We start from the raw sequence: 15,799 nt of genomic DNA on the forward strand, positions 1-15,799 counted from the left end.
CATTTTTTTTATGGCTGCCTAGTATTCCATGGTGTGTATGAGCCACATTTTCTTTATCCAGTCTATCATTGGTGGGCATTTGGGGCATGCAGTTTCATAGATTGTACTTCCTTTTATACTTCCATGGTATTTGCCATCCTTTTTTTTTTTTTTTTTTCTCCTGAGTCCTTTTAAATAAGGGTCTCTATGTGATCAGAACCAATGAATATTCTCGGGAGGTTGTAGAAGTAGAAAAAGAAAGTCAGAGGTCCAAGTGTTAAACCCTCAAGGTATAAGACTTTTTCATCATGCCCTTCCATCTGTCTCAGGGACATGCCTTGTTACCTGGACTAATAATCATAAACAATGCTTAGAAACTGGAGAATCAATGTTGGTTTCGACGGACTTTGAGTGCAGGGTGGGACTGAATTTTAAGTCATTAAATGCCAGAGTACTGTCAGAGCAAACTTTATCATGAATCTCTGCTGCCTACGATGACAGAAAACTCAAGGAACTCACCAGTTTTTATGTATCAAAACTTTCCCCTGAATGTCTCCTGTGGACTTCCACATTGCAGTTTTGCTCCAGAGACTTTGATTCTGGCCAGGTGCGGTGGCTCACGCCTGTAATCCCAGCGCTTTGGGAGGCCGAGGCGGGTGGATCACCTGAGGTCAGGAGTTCGAAACCAGTCTGGCCAACATGATGAAACCCTGTCTCTACTAAAAACACAAAATTAGCCAGGCATGGTGGCAGGCACCTGTAATCCTAGCTACCGGGGGGCTGAGTCGGGAGTATCACTTGAACCTGGGAGGCAGAGGTTGTGGTGAAGCGAGATCGCACCACTGCACTTCAGCCTGCGCAACAGAGCGAGACTCCATTTCAAAAACAACAACAAAAAAGACTATGATTCTTATATACTTTTTTTTCTAATGTGGTGAGAAACTTAACATGAGATCTATCCTCTTAACACATTTTGAAGTGTACAATACTGTATTGTTAACATTTATGTGATGTGTTGTACAGCACAGCTCTGGAACTCAATCATCTTTCATGGATAAAACTTCATACCTATTTAATACCCATTTTTCCTTCCCTCAGCCTCTGATGAGCACTATTTACTCTGTTTCTATGAGTTGGACTATTTTATATACTTCATATAAGTAGTATCTTGCAGTTATTTGTCCTTCTGTGACTGGCTTATTTCACTCAGCATAGGTTCATCAAGGTTCACTCATGTTGTCATATGTGACAGGATTCCATTTGTTATTATGACTGAATTATTTCAATTGCATGTACATGCCACTTTCATCAGTCATAGACATTTCAATTGTTTCTATTTCTTGGTTTTTGTTAATAGTGCTGCAATAAACATAAAAGTGCAAAAGTGTAAATATCTCCTTACAATCCTGATTTTAATTCTTTCAGATGTATACCCAGAAGCAGGACTGCTAGATTATATGATAGTTCTATTTTTAGTTTTTAGGAAATGCTACACTGTTTTCCACAGTGGCTGCACCATTTTACATTTCTATCAACAGTGTACAATTGTTCCAACTTCTCCACATTTTCAGCAATACTTATCTTTCTATTCCTTTGAGAATAGCCATCCTAACAGATGTGAGATAATATCTCAGTATCGCTTTGATTTGCATTTCCCTGATAATTAGTGATGTTGAGCACCTTTTCTTATACCTGTTAGCCAATTGTATATCTTCTTCGGAAAAACATTCATTCAAGTCCTTTGCTCATTTTCTAATTTTCATTTTTGCTATGGATTTGAAGAAGCTCCTTGTACATTTTGGATTTTAACCCCTTGTTAGATGTATGCAAATATTTTCTTCCATTCCATAAGTGAACTTTTTTGTTGTTGTTGACTGTTTTCTTTGCTGTGCAGAAGATGTCCAATTTGTCTATTTTTGCTTTTGTTGCCTTTGTTTCTGGTACCATATCCAAGAAGTAACTGGCAAGACCAAACAGATCACTTTGCTCTGGTGCCTGAGCAGAGGCTAAGGCAAGCTGCTTAGTGCTGATTAAACTACTATGTAAAGTACAAACCCTCCCTGAGGTGATAACCATGGCCAGATACAACAGCCCTCTAAATTATCCCCACCCTTTTAAAATTGTATAAAATACTAAATATGTAATTCTCATTATATATGATGAAAGTCATGAGGCTTTTTCCTTTTGTTTTTTTTCCAGCAGTTTTACAGTTTCAGGTTGTAATTTAAGTCTTTAATCCCATTTGAATTGATTTTTGTACATAGCATAAGGGTCCAATATCTTTTTTTAATGTGAATATGCAATTTTTCCAACACATATGTTGAAAAGACATTTTTATTTCCTTATGATCAGTTCTGCTGATTGGGCCACACTATTTCTTTTATAAAAAATAAACATTATAGAATCATTAAGCATTTTTATTTTCTTTTTATTATGATGATTATATTTTAGTTCTGGGACACATATGCAGAATGTGCAGGTTTGTTACATAGGTATACACATGCCATGGTGATTTATTGCACCCATCAACCTGTCATCTACATTAAGTATTTCACCTAATACTATCCTTCCCCTAGCCCACCCCCACCCCCCAAGAGGCTTCAGTGTGTGATATTCCCCTCCCTCTGTCCATGTGTTCTCATTGTTCAACTCCCACTTATGAGTGAGAACATGTGGTATTTGGTTTTCTGTCCTTATGATAGTTTGCTGAGAATGATGGTTTCCAGCTTCATCCATATCCCTGCAAAGGACGTAAATGCATCCTTTTTTAGGGCTGCCTAGTATTCCATGGTATATATGTGCCAAATTTTCCTAATCCAGTCTATCATTGATAGGCACTTGGGTTGGTTGCAAAGGGCTAATATCCAGAATCTACAAGGAAATTAAACAAATTTGCAAGAAAAAAACACAAATGACCCCATCAAAAAGTGAGCAAAGGATATGAATAGACATTTCTCAAAAGAAGACACTTATGCAGCCAGCAAACATATGAAAAAAGCTCATCATTACCGGTCATTGGAGAAATGCAAATCAAAACCACAATGAGATACCATCTCATGCCAATTAGAATGGCATTCATTAAAAAGTCAGGAAACAACAGATGCTGGAGACAATGTGGAGAAATAGGAATGCCTTTACACTGTTGGTGGGAGTGTAAGTTAGTTCAACCATTGTGGAAGACAGTGTGGCAATTCTTCAAAGGTCTAGAACCAGAAATACCATTTGACCCAGCAATCCCATTACTGGGTATATACCCAAAGGATTACAAATCATACTACTATAAAGACACATGCACACATATGTTTATTACGGCACTATTCACAATGGACCATACAATTTCTTTGGTCACAAGGTTATCACATATTTGGCATTCTTGGTAAGATGATTCTGGAACAGGGAAACAGAATAAATAATGTTGATGGATAGAGAGAAGATTGACTAAAAAAATGAGAAGCAGAATGCCATGATAGTCATATTGATATGGATTTGACTATTTAAATACTTTCAAACCAAATAACCATAGAATGAAACTTTGTTTTTTAGTTTTCTCATATAAAATGTTTTCTCAGATAAAAATGGGTATGATAATACCTTCCTCACAGAATTTTTAATGATTAGAAATTAATGTAAATTGATCATGTTAATATGTAAATATTTCATAGATGTTGGTTGTTTTCTCTTAAAGATAAAATAATTTCCTCTCCTTATCCCAACTTCAGGCAAATATTCCTCAGTGCATGTGTTATAGTGCAGTCTCTAAAATTATGTTCCTGCCTTTACTACTAAATTTGACTTGAATATAATGAAACTATGTGGAAAAGTAAAGTAATCCAGACTTTCAAGAAGAGAATGTAAAGGACTCTCAGTTTTTCTGTGTGAGGACCAAGAACAGAGGAAACCACAAATGTAGAATCAAAATCTTCTCTTGTAGATCATGGAAGTTAGATTATTCAAGTTGTATTTACGCTGGAATGAAGTATGGCATGGATAGCCCCACTGGCTTGTAGAGAGGTCTAAGAGCGCCCCACTATTTTCTTTTTCTTTGTTTGTTTCACTGTTGTAAATTAGTCTAAAATAACTATGCGTATGGAAAAAAAGTCCACCTCCTTTTGTTCTCCATTAAAATTAGTACATAAAATATGATAATTTGTACCATATATATTAGAAGTCAGCCATATTTTCAACTTTTTTGTGACATCATTAGTTTTCAAATAAGGTATCCTAATTTTTGTTTTACAAAATATTAATGAACACATCGTATAACTTTTTTTGTTCCTTCCATTTAAATGATTAAGGGTACAACTAAATCAGATTTTTAAATACCAAATTGATGAGGTTAGAAATAAAATCTTACTTTGTGAAAGACTCTACAGAAAAAGCCAGGATAATTCATTGACCTAAAGGCTGTCAAAAATCTGCAGTTGAGTTGGATGAAGTTGTTGAACTGTATTTCCAGCAATATATGGGGTTTTCCCCCTAAGTTTTCATCCAAAAACCTTACTTTCATTTTTTAAGTCTTATTGAGTAACTTTGAGAGCCAGAGCCTCCCAAAACTGCTGAGTCACCCAGTATCTGCAATAGTTAGCAGTTGCCTCAGCTGAATATGTCTTCGAAAGATAATGTTGATTGTGTGTGGCTGGTGAGATTCTAGGACCAAGCAAGAGGTGTTCCCCCCTCCCCCACATACTTGACGTTTCTGTATTTCTATTTGAATTCAACTAGACAGTTCCATCTGAATTATTTCTCTCATTCTCTCTCTCTCTCTCTGACACATTTTATCTTGCCAGGTTCTAAACCTTTTGAAAAAATGGAGCAATTTCCAAAGGAAACCGTGAGTACATATTTCTCTTCCATGCAATTAGTCACTAATATTATTAGGAAAGGTGTCTCCTTTAAACTTTCTATACTATCTTTCCCAAGAACATTAATCATTACTTTTGCTTTTAACAAGTAGATAATTTTAATTTTAACTATTTTTTGTGTACAATAACCTTGAGCTTATGTCTGTGCAACACCAAGACCCAGTAATGACTTAAGTCTGCTCCCATAGAGAATAAGTAGGGAACTTGAAGCAAAATAACACCTGGTAACAACATGAGTCTCCATGGAATGATCTAATTCTATAGCCATACCAGTAATGGCAATTCGCAGAGTAGCAATTAGGAGGAATAACGGGAGATTAAAATTTAAACTCTATATTAAGCATTTTGGCTGAGGGAAGCTAGGGAAAATGGTATCCATATCCGGATGAATGAAGGTGAACCCTATAGTGATTTTGCTGGATATTGTCACAAACAGATTGGCTCCCTCTCTGGGAAAAGGATACTTATATATTATTTTAGAGTAAAAGGTTGTATATTTCAAAAGTCAATTGCAGACATGCTAATAATTTGAAATTTGTGATAATTGGGTAGAAGATGGCTGAACTTTTGATTTATAGTGTTTGTGAGTAAAGCAAGTAAAAAGTAAACAATATATGAGCTTTATTTTTAAGTATGAAGAAAAAATTTTCAAACTATTGCATATATCATTAACTAATTGCAAGTCATTCTTAATTATTTACTAAATTAAGTTAAAAATAATAAGCACTTCTCAACACCTTTTTAGCCCTTGAAAGCAATAACATTGTATTTCTTTTTATCTATCTGAAATTCTGTGATTTTGCTAACTTAAACTTGCTCCATGATCAGTTCAATTTAATTCTATCTCTAGAACTTAAATGCTAGCACAAATTTATGTAAAAAATGGGGAGAGTCTTCTGGATAATCAAGAATTTTTAACCTAAACAGTAGCTGCATCTGGTTAAAAGTTATGTAAATATACTACAGCTCTTCTAACACTGGTCCGTACAGACTTCAGGATATCTGAATATAGGTCCAACATGAGTAAATGCCTTGGCACATATAAGCGGGGCAACACGTTAAGTATTTGAGAACTAGCAATTAACAGAATCTTTTTAACTTGCAGGTTGTGGAGAGCAGTGGGCCAAAGGTTTTGGAAACAGCAGAAGAGATCCAGGAGAGGCGTCAGGAAGTGTTGACTCGGTATCAAAGGTTCAAGGAGCGGGTCGCTGAGAGGGGTCAGAAGCTTGAGGATTCCTATCACTTACAAGTTTTCAAGCGAGATGCTGATGATCTGGGGAAGTGGATCATGGAGAAAGTCAATATTTTAAATGATGAGAGCTATGGCGACCCAACTAATATACAGGTCACTCACTTCTCTTGATTGCCCCAGAGCAGACCCTAAGATCTCTAGAGAAGGAAATAGGTTTTTCTTTATATTAATGTTAATGGGTATGTGTGGGTACAATTAGATTCCATTTAGAAACAAAAATAAGTCAGTGGAGTGGGAAGTTAAAGAATTGAATTAAGAGAAAATCTAAAAGTGCATTTTCCCTTATGAAGTTGGAGAGGTGAGACTGAGAAAATAAGAATCAAACAAAAAGCGGCAGTTTTTCAGTTATTGAAAGCACAGAACAGTTTCTTACAATGAACTTCTATTCAGAATATACATTTTTTAAATCATTAACCAAGGATATTGTTTATTGATAAGGGCATAGGATACTTTACATATTTTCATGGTAAAGCATTCATCAATGCCAAAAGTAAAAAATTACATCATTTTTTTTTCAGACCCAGCACAAATATTTTGGTAATGTAAGTGTATATCTGGTTAACTGTAGCGGAAGTGATGTAACAGAAAAATTAGGCTATCTGTTAGAAACAGTAATTCTGCCTCTAAATAGTCCATGTCTTCAACTTCATAAACATCGGATGTTATTTGCAAAGGAGATTTATTCTATATAGAATTTGATGGTTATAATACTCATCCCAAATTGATCTACAGGCAAAACAGCAACTGCTAATTCAAGAAATTTCTGACAAACCATGTGATTTTTGATAATTTGGGATGTTAAGAAGGGAAATAGGGTGAAGAGTCATCAATGCTTCTGAAGCAACTGTTCTCCACTCTTCTCAGAAAGATAAGAGTTAACCAGGTTAACTAAAATCTAGTTTAGTTAACCAGGTTAACTAAAATCTAATTTAGTTAACCTGGTTAACTCAATTGCTATTCATGGCTCCTAAGTATTTCCTAAAATGTTATTCATGGGTCTCAAGTTCTAACGACAAGTTTCAGTAGAAGTTTGGTGAAAGCTCCTACCCGTTTCTGATGACCTAAAATTATAGCATGTGGTACCTGTTCTCCACTCCTCTCAGAAAGATGAGGTAACCAGATTTTTTTTCCCCCTCAATTACTATTCATGATTCTTAACTTCAAAGGAGAGGTTTCAGTAGAAGAAATTTGGTGGAAGCGCCTACCCCTTTCTGTTTACCTAAAATTATAGCATGTGACATTGTCATAATCAAAAACAATTGATTTGGACAGGAAACACCTAGAACAAGAGCAAAATAATGTGCTATATTGAACGGATCAATTTATAGATTACAAGAACAGGCACAGCATGAAAATAAAAACTCTCAATTAAAAAAATATTATAACTATCATCTTTCTCATTGTGCTCTACTTCGAAAAAAAATCAGTTATTCCTCTTTCCTGATGAGGAAGGACACTGTATGTTTCACCCTTTTATTCCTATGGCAGTCTATTGAGCCTTTAAAATAAGGCTCAGCATAGGTCATAAGGCTCAACATAGCTCAGGATAGTATTTACTGAAAACTTCCTAAAGCCAGTGGGGACAGGAAAACACTCTTTATGGCCTCTAACTGAGTCTGGGACCCTTTGAGAACCTGTGTTCAGTGGCTCTACATAGAGTGAACATTTCCCGTGAAGACTGTGCTTCATTAGCCAAAATCTCTGATTTCTAAACTTTAGGGGAAATATCAGAAGCATCAATCCTTTGAAGCAGAGGTGCAAACAAAATCAAGAGTCATGTCTGAACTGGAAAAAACAAGGGAAGAACGATTTACTATGGGTCATTCTGCCCACGAAGAAACAAAGGTATATGTATGGGCCCTTGAAGAAGTTTCCAATTATTGATTATGTTATCAGGGTTTTAATTGATTATATGAGATATAAACCTTGAAGTGACTGGCTTGTACCCAGGACTCCTGCCTCTTATCTTCCCTTGAGGTTGAGGCAGAAAAAATGATGGGATATCTTTGTGTTTCTTGGGGTGAAGAGAGCTGTGATATGAAAGCTGTCATTAAAGGGCATAAAATTCCTCCTATAACATTGCAGGATAATTTGGCTCAAGATCAAGCCCTCTTAAACCTATTCCACATTGCCCAGATCAATTAGTTTCTTCCAATGTTCTTTCTAATTATTTCTTCTAAGCTCAATGTCCTTGTCTCTTAACTTCTCCAAACAAGGAATGCTCTCTCATTTGAATGTTTTCCAAAATATTTTTCCTTTGGCTATTATGCCTCTTTCTTTTCATACCCCATACCCTATGACTACTATTGCATCTCTCCAAACTACCCCTTCTTATTACTTCTAAAAACTCCTAAAATGTTATGTATTCAGAGAATTTCCTCTGAACATCTAGAACTGAAGATCATCACCATTTCAATAAGCAGTCACACTCTGTAACCTATTATTAATGTAACAGCTATTTTTGGACGTAATCTATGAACTCTTCCAAATGTTGGTGCTAATGTTGTCAATTCAGTTTTTTTGTGTGTGAGTGAACTTTTTACTGTTTATGTATTTTTTAAATTGTGAAAACAAATTTGCATTATATATCTTAAAACTGGGTGTGACTTTTCTATATATAGCATAACAATTCTAGCCCATTCTGTCATCAAAATATGGTCAAGGAACACAGATTTTAGCCAGAGTAGAATCTTATTTTAAAGAAGAACCCATAAAAGGAAAATTTCAAAACTTGTTTATTTGTATATAGCAGAACTAACTTTTGTATTATGCACAGTTTTGCATGTAACCAGCATCTACATTAATTAAAATATTTGAGAAATGTTTGAAACATCTTCATTTTTGTCAGAATCACTGGGGCTATAGCAAATGGTACCATTGTAGGGTTTAAAGACATATGTGGTCCACATGCTACCCAGAGCAATGGAGTAGTTGAAAAATATAAGATTCTTGAAGATATGACATAGGCAGCAATTTCAGTTATATAAGACCGCTAATACATAAAGTTCTGAGTTAATCTGGCCTTCAAAGCCCTCTGTAGAGTCTCAAACTGTATAGTCTCAAAACACTCTTACTGCTTTGGTGCCAATGGTTCCTTATAACTTGTAAAAATTCTCTCTCTCACACTTTCTGGCAGACAATTCATGCTAAGTTTCTCCTATGCCTTTGCCGTTGCTGTGGCTCTTCTTAGAACATGCTATGCTTATTATTGACCTGTCAAAAATCTTTCTACTCCATAAGGTTTAGTTCAAATGAACACTTTTCCATGCTTTCTTCCTCCTTCCCATCTTATTGTTTGTAATTATTCCATCCTTTAAAACTGCAAAGCATTTTTACAAAATGTTCTTATGTAAGATCACATTTGGCTTGGCTTATTAGCTATTTCCATATATCTATCCTATTTCCTCTTTAAAATATATGTTGAGCAACTAATGCCTGAGTAACTGAGAGAAGAATTTTTATCCAGTCTCTTTCTGCACAAGTCTCTGAGTGTTTCCCTGCTCACAGTGTCTGTGGCTGAGTGGTTCTGCCCCTCTTTCCTAAAGGCCCATATAGAGGAACTACGCCGCCTGTGGGACCTGCTGTTAGAGCTGACCCTGGAGAAGGGTGCCCTGTTGCTGCGGGCCTTGAAGTTCCAGCAGTACGTACAGGAGTGTGCTGACATCTTAGAGTGGATTGGAGACAAGGTACAGAACTTAAAATAGCAATCACATAGGGCCTCCCACTCCTCTATCCCAGGTACCGCATAGCACATTACCACAGACTACTCACAAGGAAGTCAGGATGTCTGTTCCTGGCCTTTGTTCTTTGGAACAAGAGGAAATTGAGGCCAAAACTTAGGGGTATCTGGAGGTTAACACTGTGTGGAAGTAAGTCTGAACATATGGATCTGAATGCGAAAAAGGCATGACTTACACAAAGACCATGCAATGAAAGATAATGAAGCTCATCCCTCTTCCACTTCCATGATTTTTAACTACTTCTCCTATATTTTTGCTCTGACTCTGGGGTCTGGCCTAGAGTATTGACAGCTCTTTCTCTAATCCTTTGTGTCTCAGTGCCTGGAATGATGGATGGTTTCATTTTTCTGAATACTTAAGGAATAATTTAATAGTTAGGACTAAAGATTTAGATAAGCAAATGCCTAACAAAATACTTTCACAGATACTGAGTATGTTGAATTGAGTAGAAACAGGGTGCATTTATCCCTCATGTTTCCAAACACAAAAGGATACTTTCAGGGTCTCTTGCCAATAATGCCACAAACTCGCTAAAGAACTGCCCAAAAGAGCACTTTCCCTTGTGCCAAGGTGCTACCTTAACACATACACTTCTGCTGCTGGCCTTTCCCAGGAGAGCTTCTCCCAGTCTCCCCCAGTATCTCCATTTGAGTTATCCTGAGAATGCAAGCAGGGGTTTTGAGTTTTTTACCTACAGAAACTCTTAAATGTTTGCTGGCAACTCAGTAAACGCATGTGTCTACAGGAGGCTATAGCGACATCTGTGGAGCTAGGTGAAGACTGGGAGCGCACAGAAGTTCTGCAAAAGAAATTTGAAGACTTCCAAGTGGACCTGGTAGCTAAAGAAGGGAGAGTTGATGACGTGAACCAATATGCCAATGAGTGTGCCGAGGTGAGGTGGGAGCAAAATATTCACTCCATGGAAAGGGTTCTGATCCTTAAGAATAACTTCTGGCCATCAGTAGATGGGATATGAGGGAGATGGGGCATTGTGAGAAAACAGAGACTGGCATGTCCCTGGAGTAACATACTCTGAGCAGTTTCCTTTCCTCTCTGGACCCACCCCTTACAAGTCTATTGAAATGGAAGATTGAGAGAGAAAGAGAGAGTGTGTTTTTGTGTGTTTGGAGGAATTAAATACACAACAGGCAGCAAAGCTATTGCCATTTAAATAGCTCCTGTACCATGCAGTACACTGATTACTCGTGTTAATGGGGCACCATTTCTTCATGAAAAAAGCACAAAAATAAAGTAGCAGAGCATATAAAATAATGTTGAGCTATCATTATTTATACATATATGTGCATATGTAATATCATTATGCAAGATTATTTGGGAGGATTGAGGATGGAAAGGAAGCAGCTTTACTTTTATTTACTTAAGAAAATACTTGAGTTTGTGATGTGTGTGTGTGTGTGTGTGTGTATATAAGTTTACACGTATATGTAAGTATATATATGTAAAATAAATAAACTCCAACTGTTATCTACATTTTGCTTTTCCATTTATAGTTTCATTATGATTGCAGCTCTATGGTGAGAATGATTGTCCTGACTTAATAAAAAGAAGACTTCAGAATGAATGAGTACTGGAGTAGGAAAAATAACCTATATTTTCCTATTTTTCTTTCAGGCCATATTTCCAGTAGTTTCTAAATTTTCTACCTCCATCACTTTTCTCTTGCTGTGGAAGTTTTTCATTTCTCTGTTACTGTCTAACTAATCAAGAAACTTAACATCTTACTTGTTCATGACTCTGTGAGTCAGATGATTGAGCTGCTCTGCTGGGCTGTTTTCCTGATCTTACCTGGCATTTTTATGTGTCTGAAGTTATCAGGTGGCTCAGCTGGGGTGAAGGATCTAAAGTGGCCTCAATCCCATGTCTAGGACCCTGGTGAGGATGATTTGGGAGGATTGAGGAGATCTCTGGGTGACCTCTCATCATGCAGTAGACCATGCTTCTTACATACCTGTGTTACAAGAGTGTGAGAATAGAAAATGAAAGTTTTCTTGAGGCCTAGGTGCTGGAAGTCATAGAAAATTACTTCTCTATCAGTAAGCAAGTTAAAGAGCATCCAAGATCCAAGACTTGAGGAAATATACTCGACCTTTTGAAAGGATGAACAGCAAAACAGCATGCCATTTTTTCCAATCTATCACAGAAAGAATAAATCCAGCACAGCTAGATTATATTCTGTGCTCTTGAGTGGGGCCTACACTGCTGTAATAGAAAGAACCATGTACTTGAGAAGGAGAATGTGTCTGGAGAGACTTGGGAATGGGAATGAAAATGGAGAGAAACAGGGACAGGAAGAGTAAGGAGACTTAAGCATACGGGAATGCCTCAAAATTACAAAGTATCAAAACAGACTGATGCTTCTAGCTCAATCTAGTACTCACAGATCTCACTACTTTGGATGGTTTGCAAAAATGCCTGAAATTTCCTGCAAAATCATAAGTGAAAGCATGTGTCTATAATTCTGGGAAGAGAAAAATAGCTTTTATTGGATTCTCAAAGGTGTGAGGACCACAAAAAAGTTAAGACCCACAGTACTAATCTTTGAGAAAATAAAGTCATATTTCATAAAAAGGAATTTCCTCTTCTTTTCCTTGGTTTCCAGGATCTCAGGGAGATTTCAAGCATTGACAAGGTGGAGCTCTCAAAATAACATCAGGGCTGGGCAACCTGTGCTAACAGGCTAGTACACTGCTGTGGGCACAGAGGCAACATCTGGCAGGTTGTTTTTCTGGGTTTTGGTAATGTACATCAAGTTGGGGCTAGGGAGCAGGGCTATGATGAAGTTCAGTGCCTAGCTACAATGGTCAGTTTTCACTTCTGAAAAAGCACGAACCAGCGTAAAATGAAAAGTGTTTGAATCATTTTTAAAATATAATCTCTTCTCTGTATAACTCTGGTGTTGTTTTCCTTTGGCAGGAAAAGCATCCTGAACTACCCTTAATTCAGTCTAAGCAAGAGGAGGTGAATGCTGCCTGGGAGCGCCTTCGTGGTCTGGCTCTCCAGAGACAGAAAGCTCTGTCCAGTGCTGCAGACTTACAGCGATTCAAAAGGTATGGACCTGGCCACTGCTTTATAGAAAACTTTGAAGTGCTTTATAAAAACTGTGTCATTTGTATTAGGCTCTTTCTACTTCTGCTAGCAATTAGTGGTCAACACTTCAAACAAAAGTGGATCATGTACTTGCCTTTGAGACAGCAAAGGAGAGGGTAAAGGAATCTGTGACCCACTCTACGGCCAAGGATGTAGAGACTGGAGATCAAAATAACTAAAAAAGTAGCGCTGGTGATTTAGGAATGGAAGCGCTGCAGAGGGAAGGGAAACAGGTTAATAATTAAATGGAAGGTGGAGTTAGGAAGAAGAAAAGCATTCGTAAAGAGCTGACCCAGATATGGAGCATATCTCTAGAGGCTCAGCTGTCAAGAAGCCCAGGACCTTAACATCTCAATAGAAATAACCATTAAGCAAGAACATTTTATATTACTTTTTACTAGTACGTAGGAAGAAAGGGTAATTGCTCTTGGGTCAACTAGGATGGTCCTTGCTGTGAGTTCTGTTGGACCGTTTGCCCTGCAATGCCTGCTATCTTCTTTGGTTGAAGCTCTTGTTAATATCTGTAGGGATATGACTGACGCCATCCAGTGGATCAAGGAGAAGGAACCTGTACTCACCTCTGATGACTATGGCAAAGACCTTGTTGCCTCTGAAGGACTGTTTCACAGTCACAAGGGACTTGAGAGAAATCTTGCAGTCATGAGTGACAAGGTAAGGTGCTGTTAGAGAAATGGCTAGCCCCTTGAGCTGGAAGAGGCAACTGTTATCTTGCCTATTGCTATGCCTCCAGAGGGCACTGTAAGTTCACTGTTTTCAATGAAGAAGAAATTGCGTGCACTTGGATATTCTTCTTCATTCTAGTTCATAACTCGTACATGGATACTGGATATAGCTTATTTTCATTTGAATTATTTTTATTTAAATATACATATATGTTTTATATTCTCTTGTGTTTTCCTAACTTATTTCACAATTTAGAAACAAAAATATTTATACCTCCAAGGTTGATTCCTAATCTCACTGAGTAAAATACACCGTGGCCAAACTCTACCCTTTCATCTAACCACACTTTGTTCTGTTGCAGCTGAATCCTGATTCTTTTTATACTCAGCAGATCAGAAAACATTTTCTTCTCCTTTTAAAATAAACTTCAAGGCACTTAGTGCTAAACCTACCTTTAGGTTTCCTTTTAAAACCTGGAAAACCTCAGGCACACTAGAACTTAGAACAAGCCTATTTTCTTAAATGATTTCCACCCTCTACTTCCTCCCCTCACAAATGTAGCCAGAATGGAAACCAATTGCTACTGAGAGTGCACAGGGGAGTCAACCTCCAGAAAGATCCACATTTGCTGTAATTTAATTTTAGGCCTATCCCTGTGCCCAGTTTCTGCAAACTTCCACCATTCTACTTTTTCTTTCATTCTTCCTTTTTGTTGTTGTTGTTTTTGGTCTTTTTCCCTAATAATGAATAATAAAACCCATAATTTGACAAAGAGTGGTATTGAAACTCCAATCCCTAGACATCATCTGATTATAGTTGAGTATAATGAAAGGGCTAATAACATGTGAAAAGCCACCCATATCCACATTTTGCCCTAGTAACCCTGCTCCTCAGAGGTTGTCCTGAAAATGATCCAGCATTACTGAAATTTTCTGGGCCTTCTGGACAGAAATATCTTTCTGCCTTCGCAGTAATATTTAGGGAAATGGTATAGAGGAGTAGGGAAGGAAAAACTTAGCTTGGAAGCTTACTCCTGACATTTTCTAGCCGAATGATCTTAAGCAAATAAAATACTTTATCTCTCAGTTTTCACATAAAAGAAAAATAAGAATAATTGCTACTTCGTGGTATTATTAAATGAATAATATAAAATGAGAACATTCATGTAAAGTACTTAGCATAATGAGAGATTGAAAAGTACTTAGTGAATTGTAATTATCGATATAGTACATTAGTATATTAATAGAAATCTATTTGTATGTCTATTTCTAAGTTATTATTATTCATATGATTTTTTATACCTCTCCCACAAAGATTTGCCAAGGGGAGTCAAAGTACTAGGATTTCCTACTAGGTTTCTTTTTCATCCCAAAGGTGAAGGAGTTATGTGCGAAAGCAGAGAAGCTGACACTTTCCCATCCTTCAGATGCACCTCAGATCCAGGAGATGAAAGAAGATCTGGTCTCCAACTGGGAGCACATTCGTGCCCTGGCCACCAGCAGATACGAAAAACTGCAGGCAACTTATTGGTGGGAAATCCCTCCCCTTTATTGCTCTACCTATCTCTACAGGGCCCAGATGTAATCACAAGAGCAGAAATAAGAGTAAAGAGGGTCAAATAGCGAGAGAATCAGCTCTCCTGTCTGCTCAGTAGAGACAAAAGATTTAAGTTGAAAGAGGAAGTCCTTTGTGACTGATAAAATATAGTAGTACCCCCTTATCTGTGGTTTCAGTTACCACCAGTCAACCACAGTTTGAAAATGTTAAATGGAAAATTCCAGTAATAAATAACTTAAAAGTTTTAAATTGCTTATTATTCTAAGAGGCATGATAAAATTTCTGGCTGGTCCACTTTGTCCCACTGGAAGATGAATCATTCCTTTGTCCAGCATATCCGTGCTATATATCTACTCACTCATTAGTCACTTAGTAGCAGTCTAAGTTATGGATTGACTGTCCTAGTATCACAGTGCTTATGTTTAAGTAATTCTTATTTTATTTAATTGTTCTATTTTTATCATTAGTTATTGTTGTTAATCTCTTGCTGTACCTAATTTATAAATCAAACTCTATTATAGACATATAGGTATAAGAAAAAACGTAGTGTATATAGTGTTTGGTACTATCTGCAGTTTCTGGCACCTGCTGGGCATATTGAAATGTATCTCTCACAA

At 37.1% G+C, this 15,799-nt stretch overlaps 1 protein-coding gene across 1 annotated transcript in view; it reads left to right on the plus strand.

Annotated features, from left to right (window-relative positions):
* The first annotated feature begins 5,230 nt into the window (after nucleotides 1-5,230).
* Nucleotides 5,231-15,799, plus strand: part of SPTA1 (spectrin alpha, erythrocytic 1) — a 74,919-nt gene continuing 64,350 nt past the window's right edge. The window contains 8 exon segments of the mRNA XM_077982523.1: nucleotides 5,231-5,236; nucleotides 5,947-6,186; nucleotides 7,813-7,938; nucleotides 9,639-9,779; nucleotides 10,579-10,725; nucleotides 12,768-12,901; nucleotides 13,469-13,613; nucleotides 15,000-15,154. Coding sequence (XP_077838649.1) covers nucleotides 5,231-5,236; nucleotides 5,947-6,186; nucleotides 7,813-7,938; nucleotides 9,639-9,779; nucleotides 10,579-10,725; nucleotides 12,768-12,901; nucleotides 13,469-13,613; nucleotides 15,000-15,154 — 1,094 coding nt within the window.

The sequence above is a fragment of the Macaca mulatta genome, chromosome 1 (genome assembly GCF_049350105.2).
Source record: "Macaca mulatta isolate MMU2019108-1 chromosome 1, T2T-MMU8v2.0, whole genome shotgun sequence".
NCBI lineage: Eukaryota > Metazoa > Chordata > Mammalia > Primates > Cercopithecidae > Macaca > Macaca mulatta.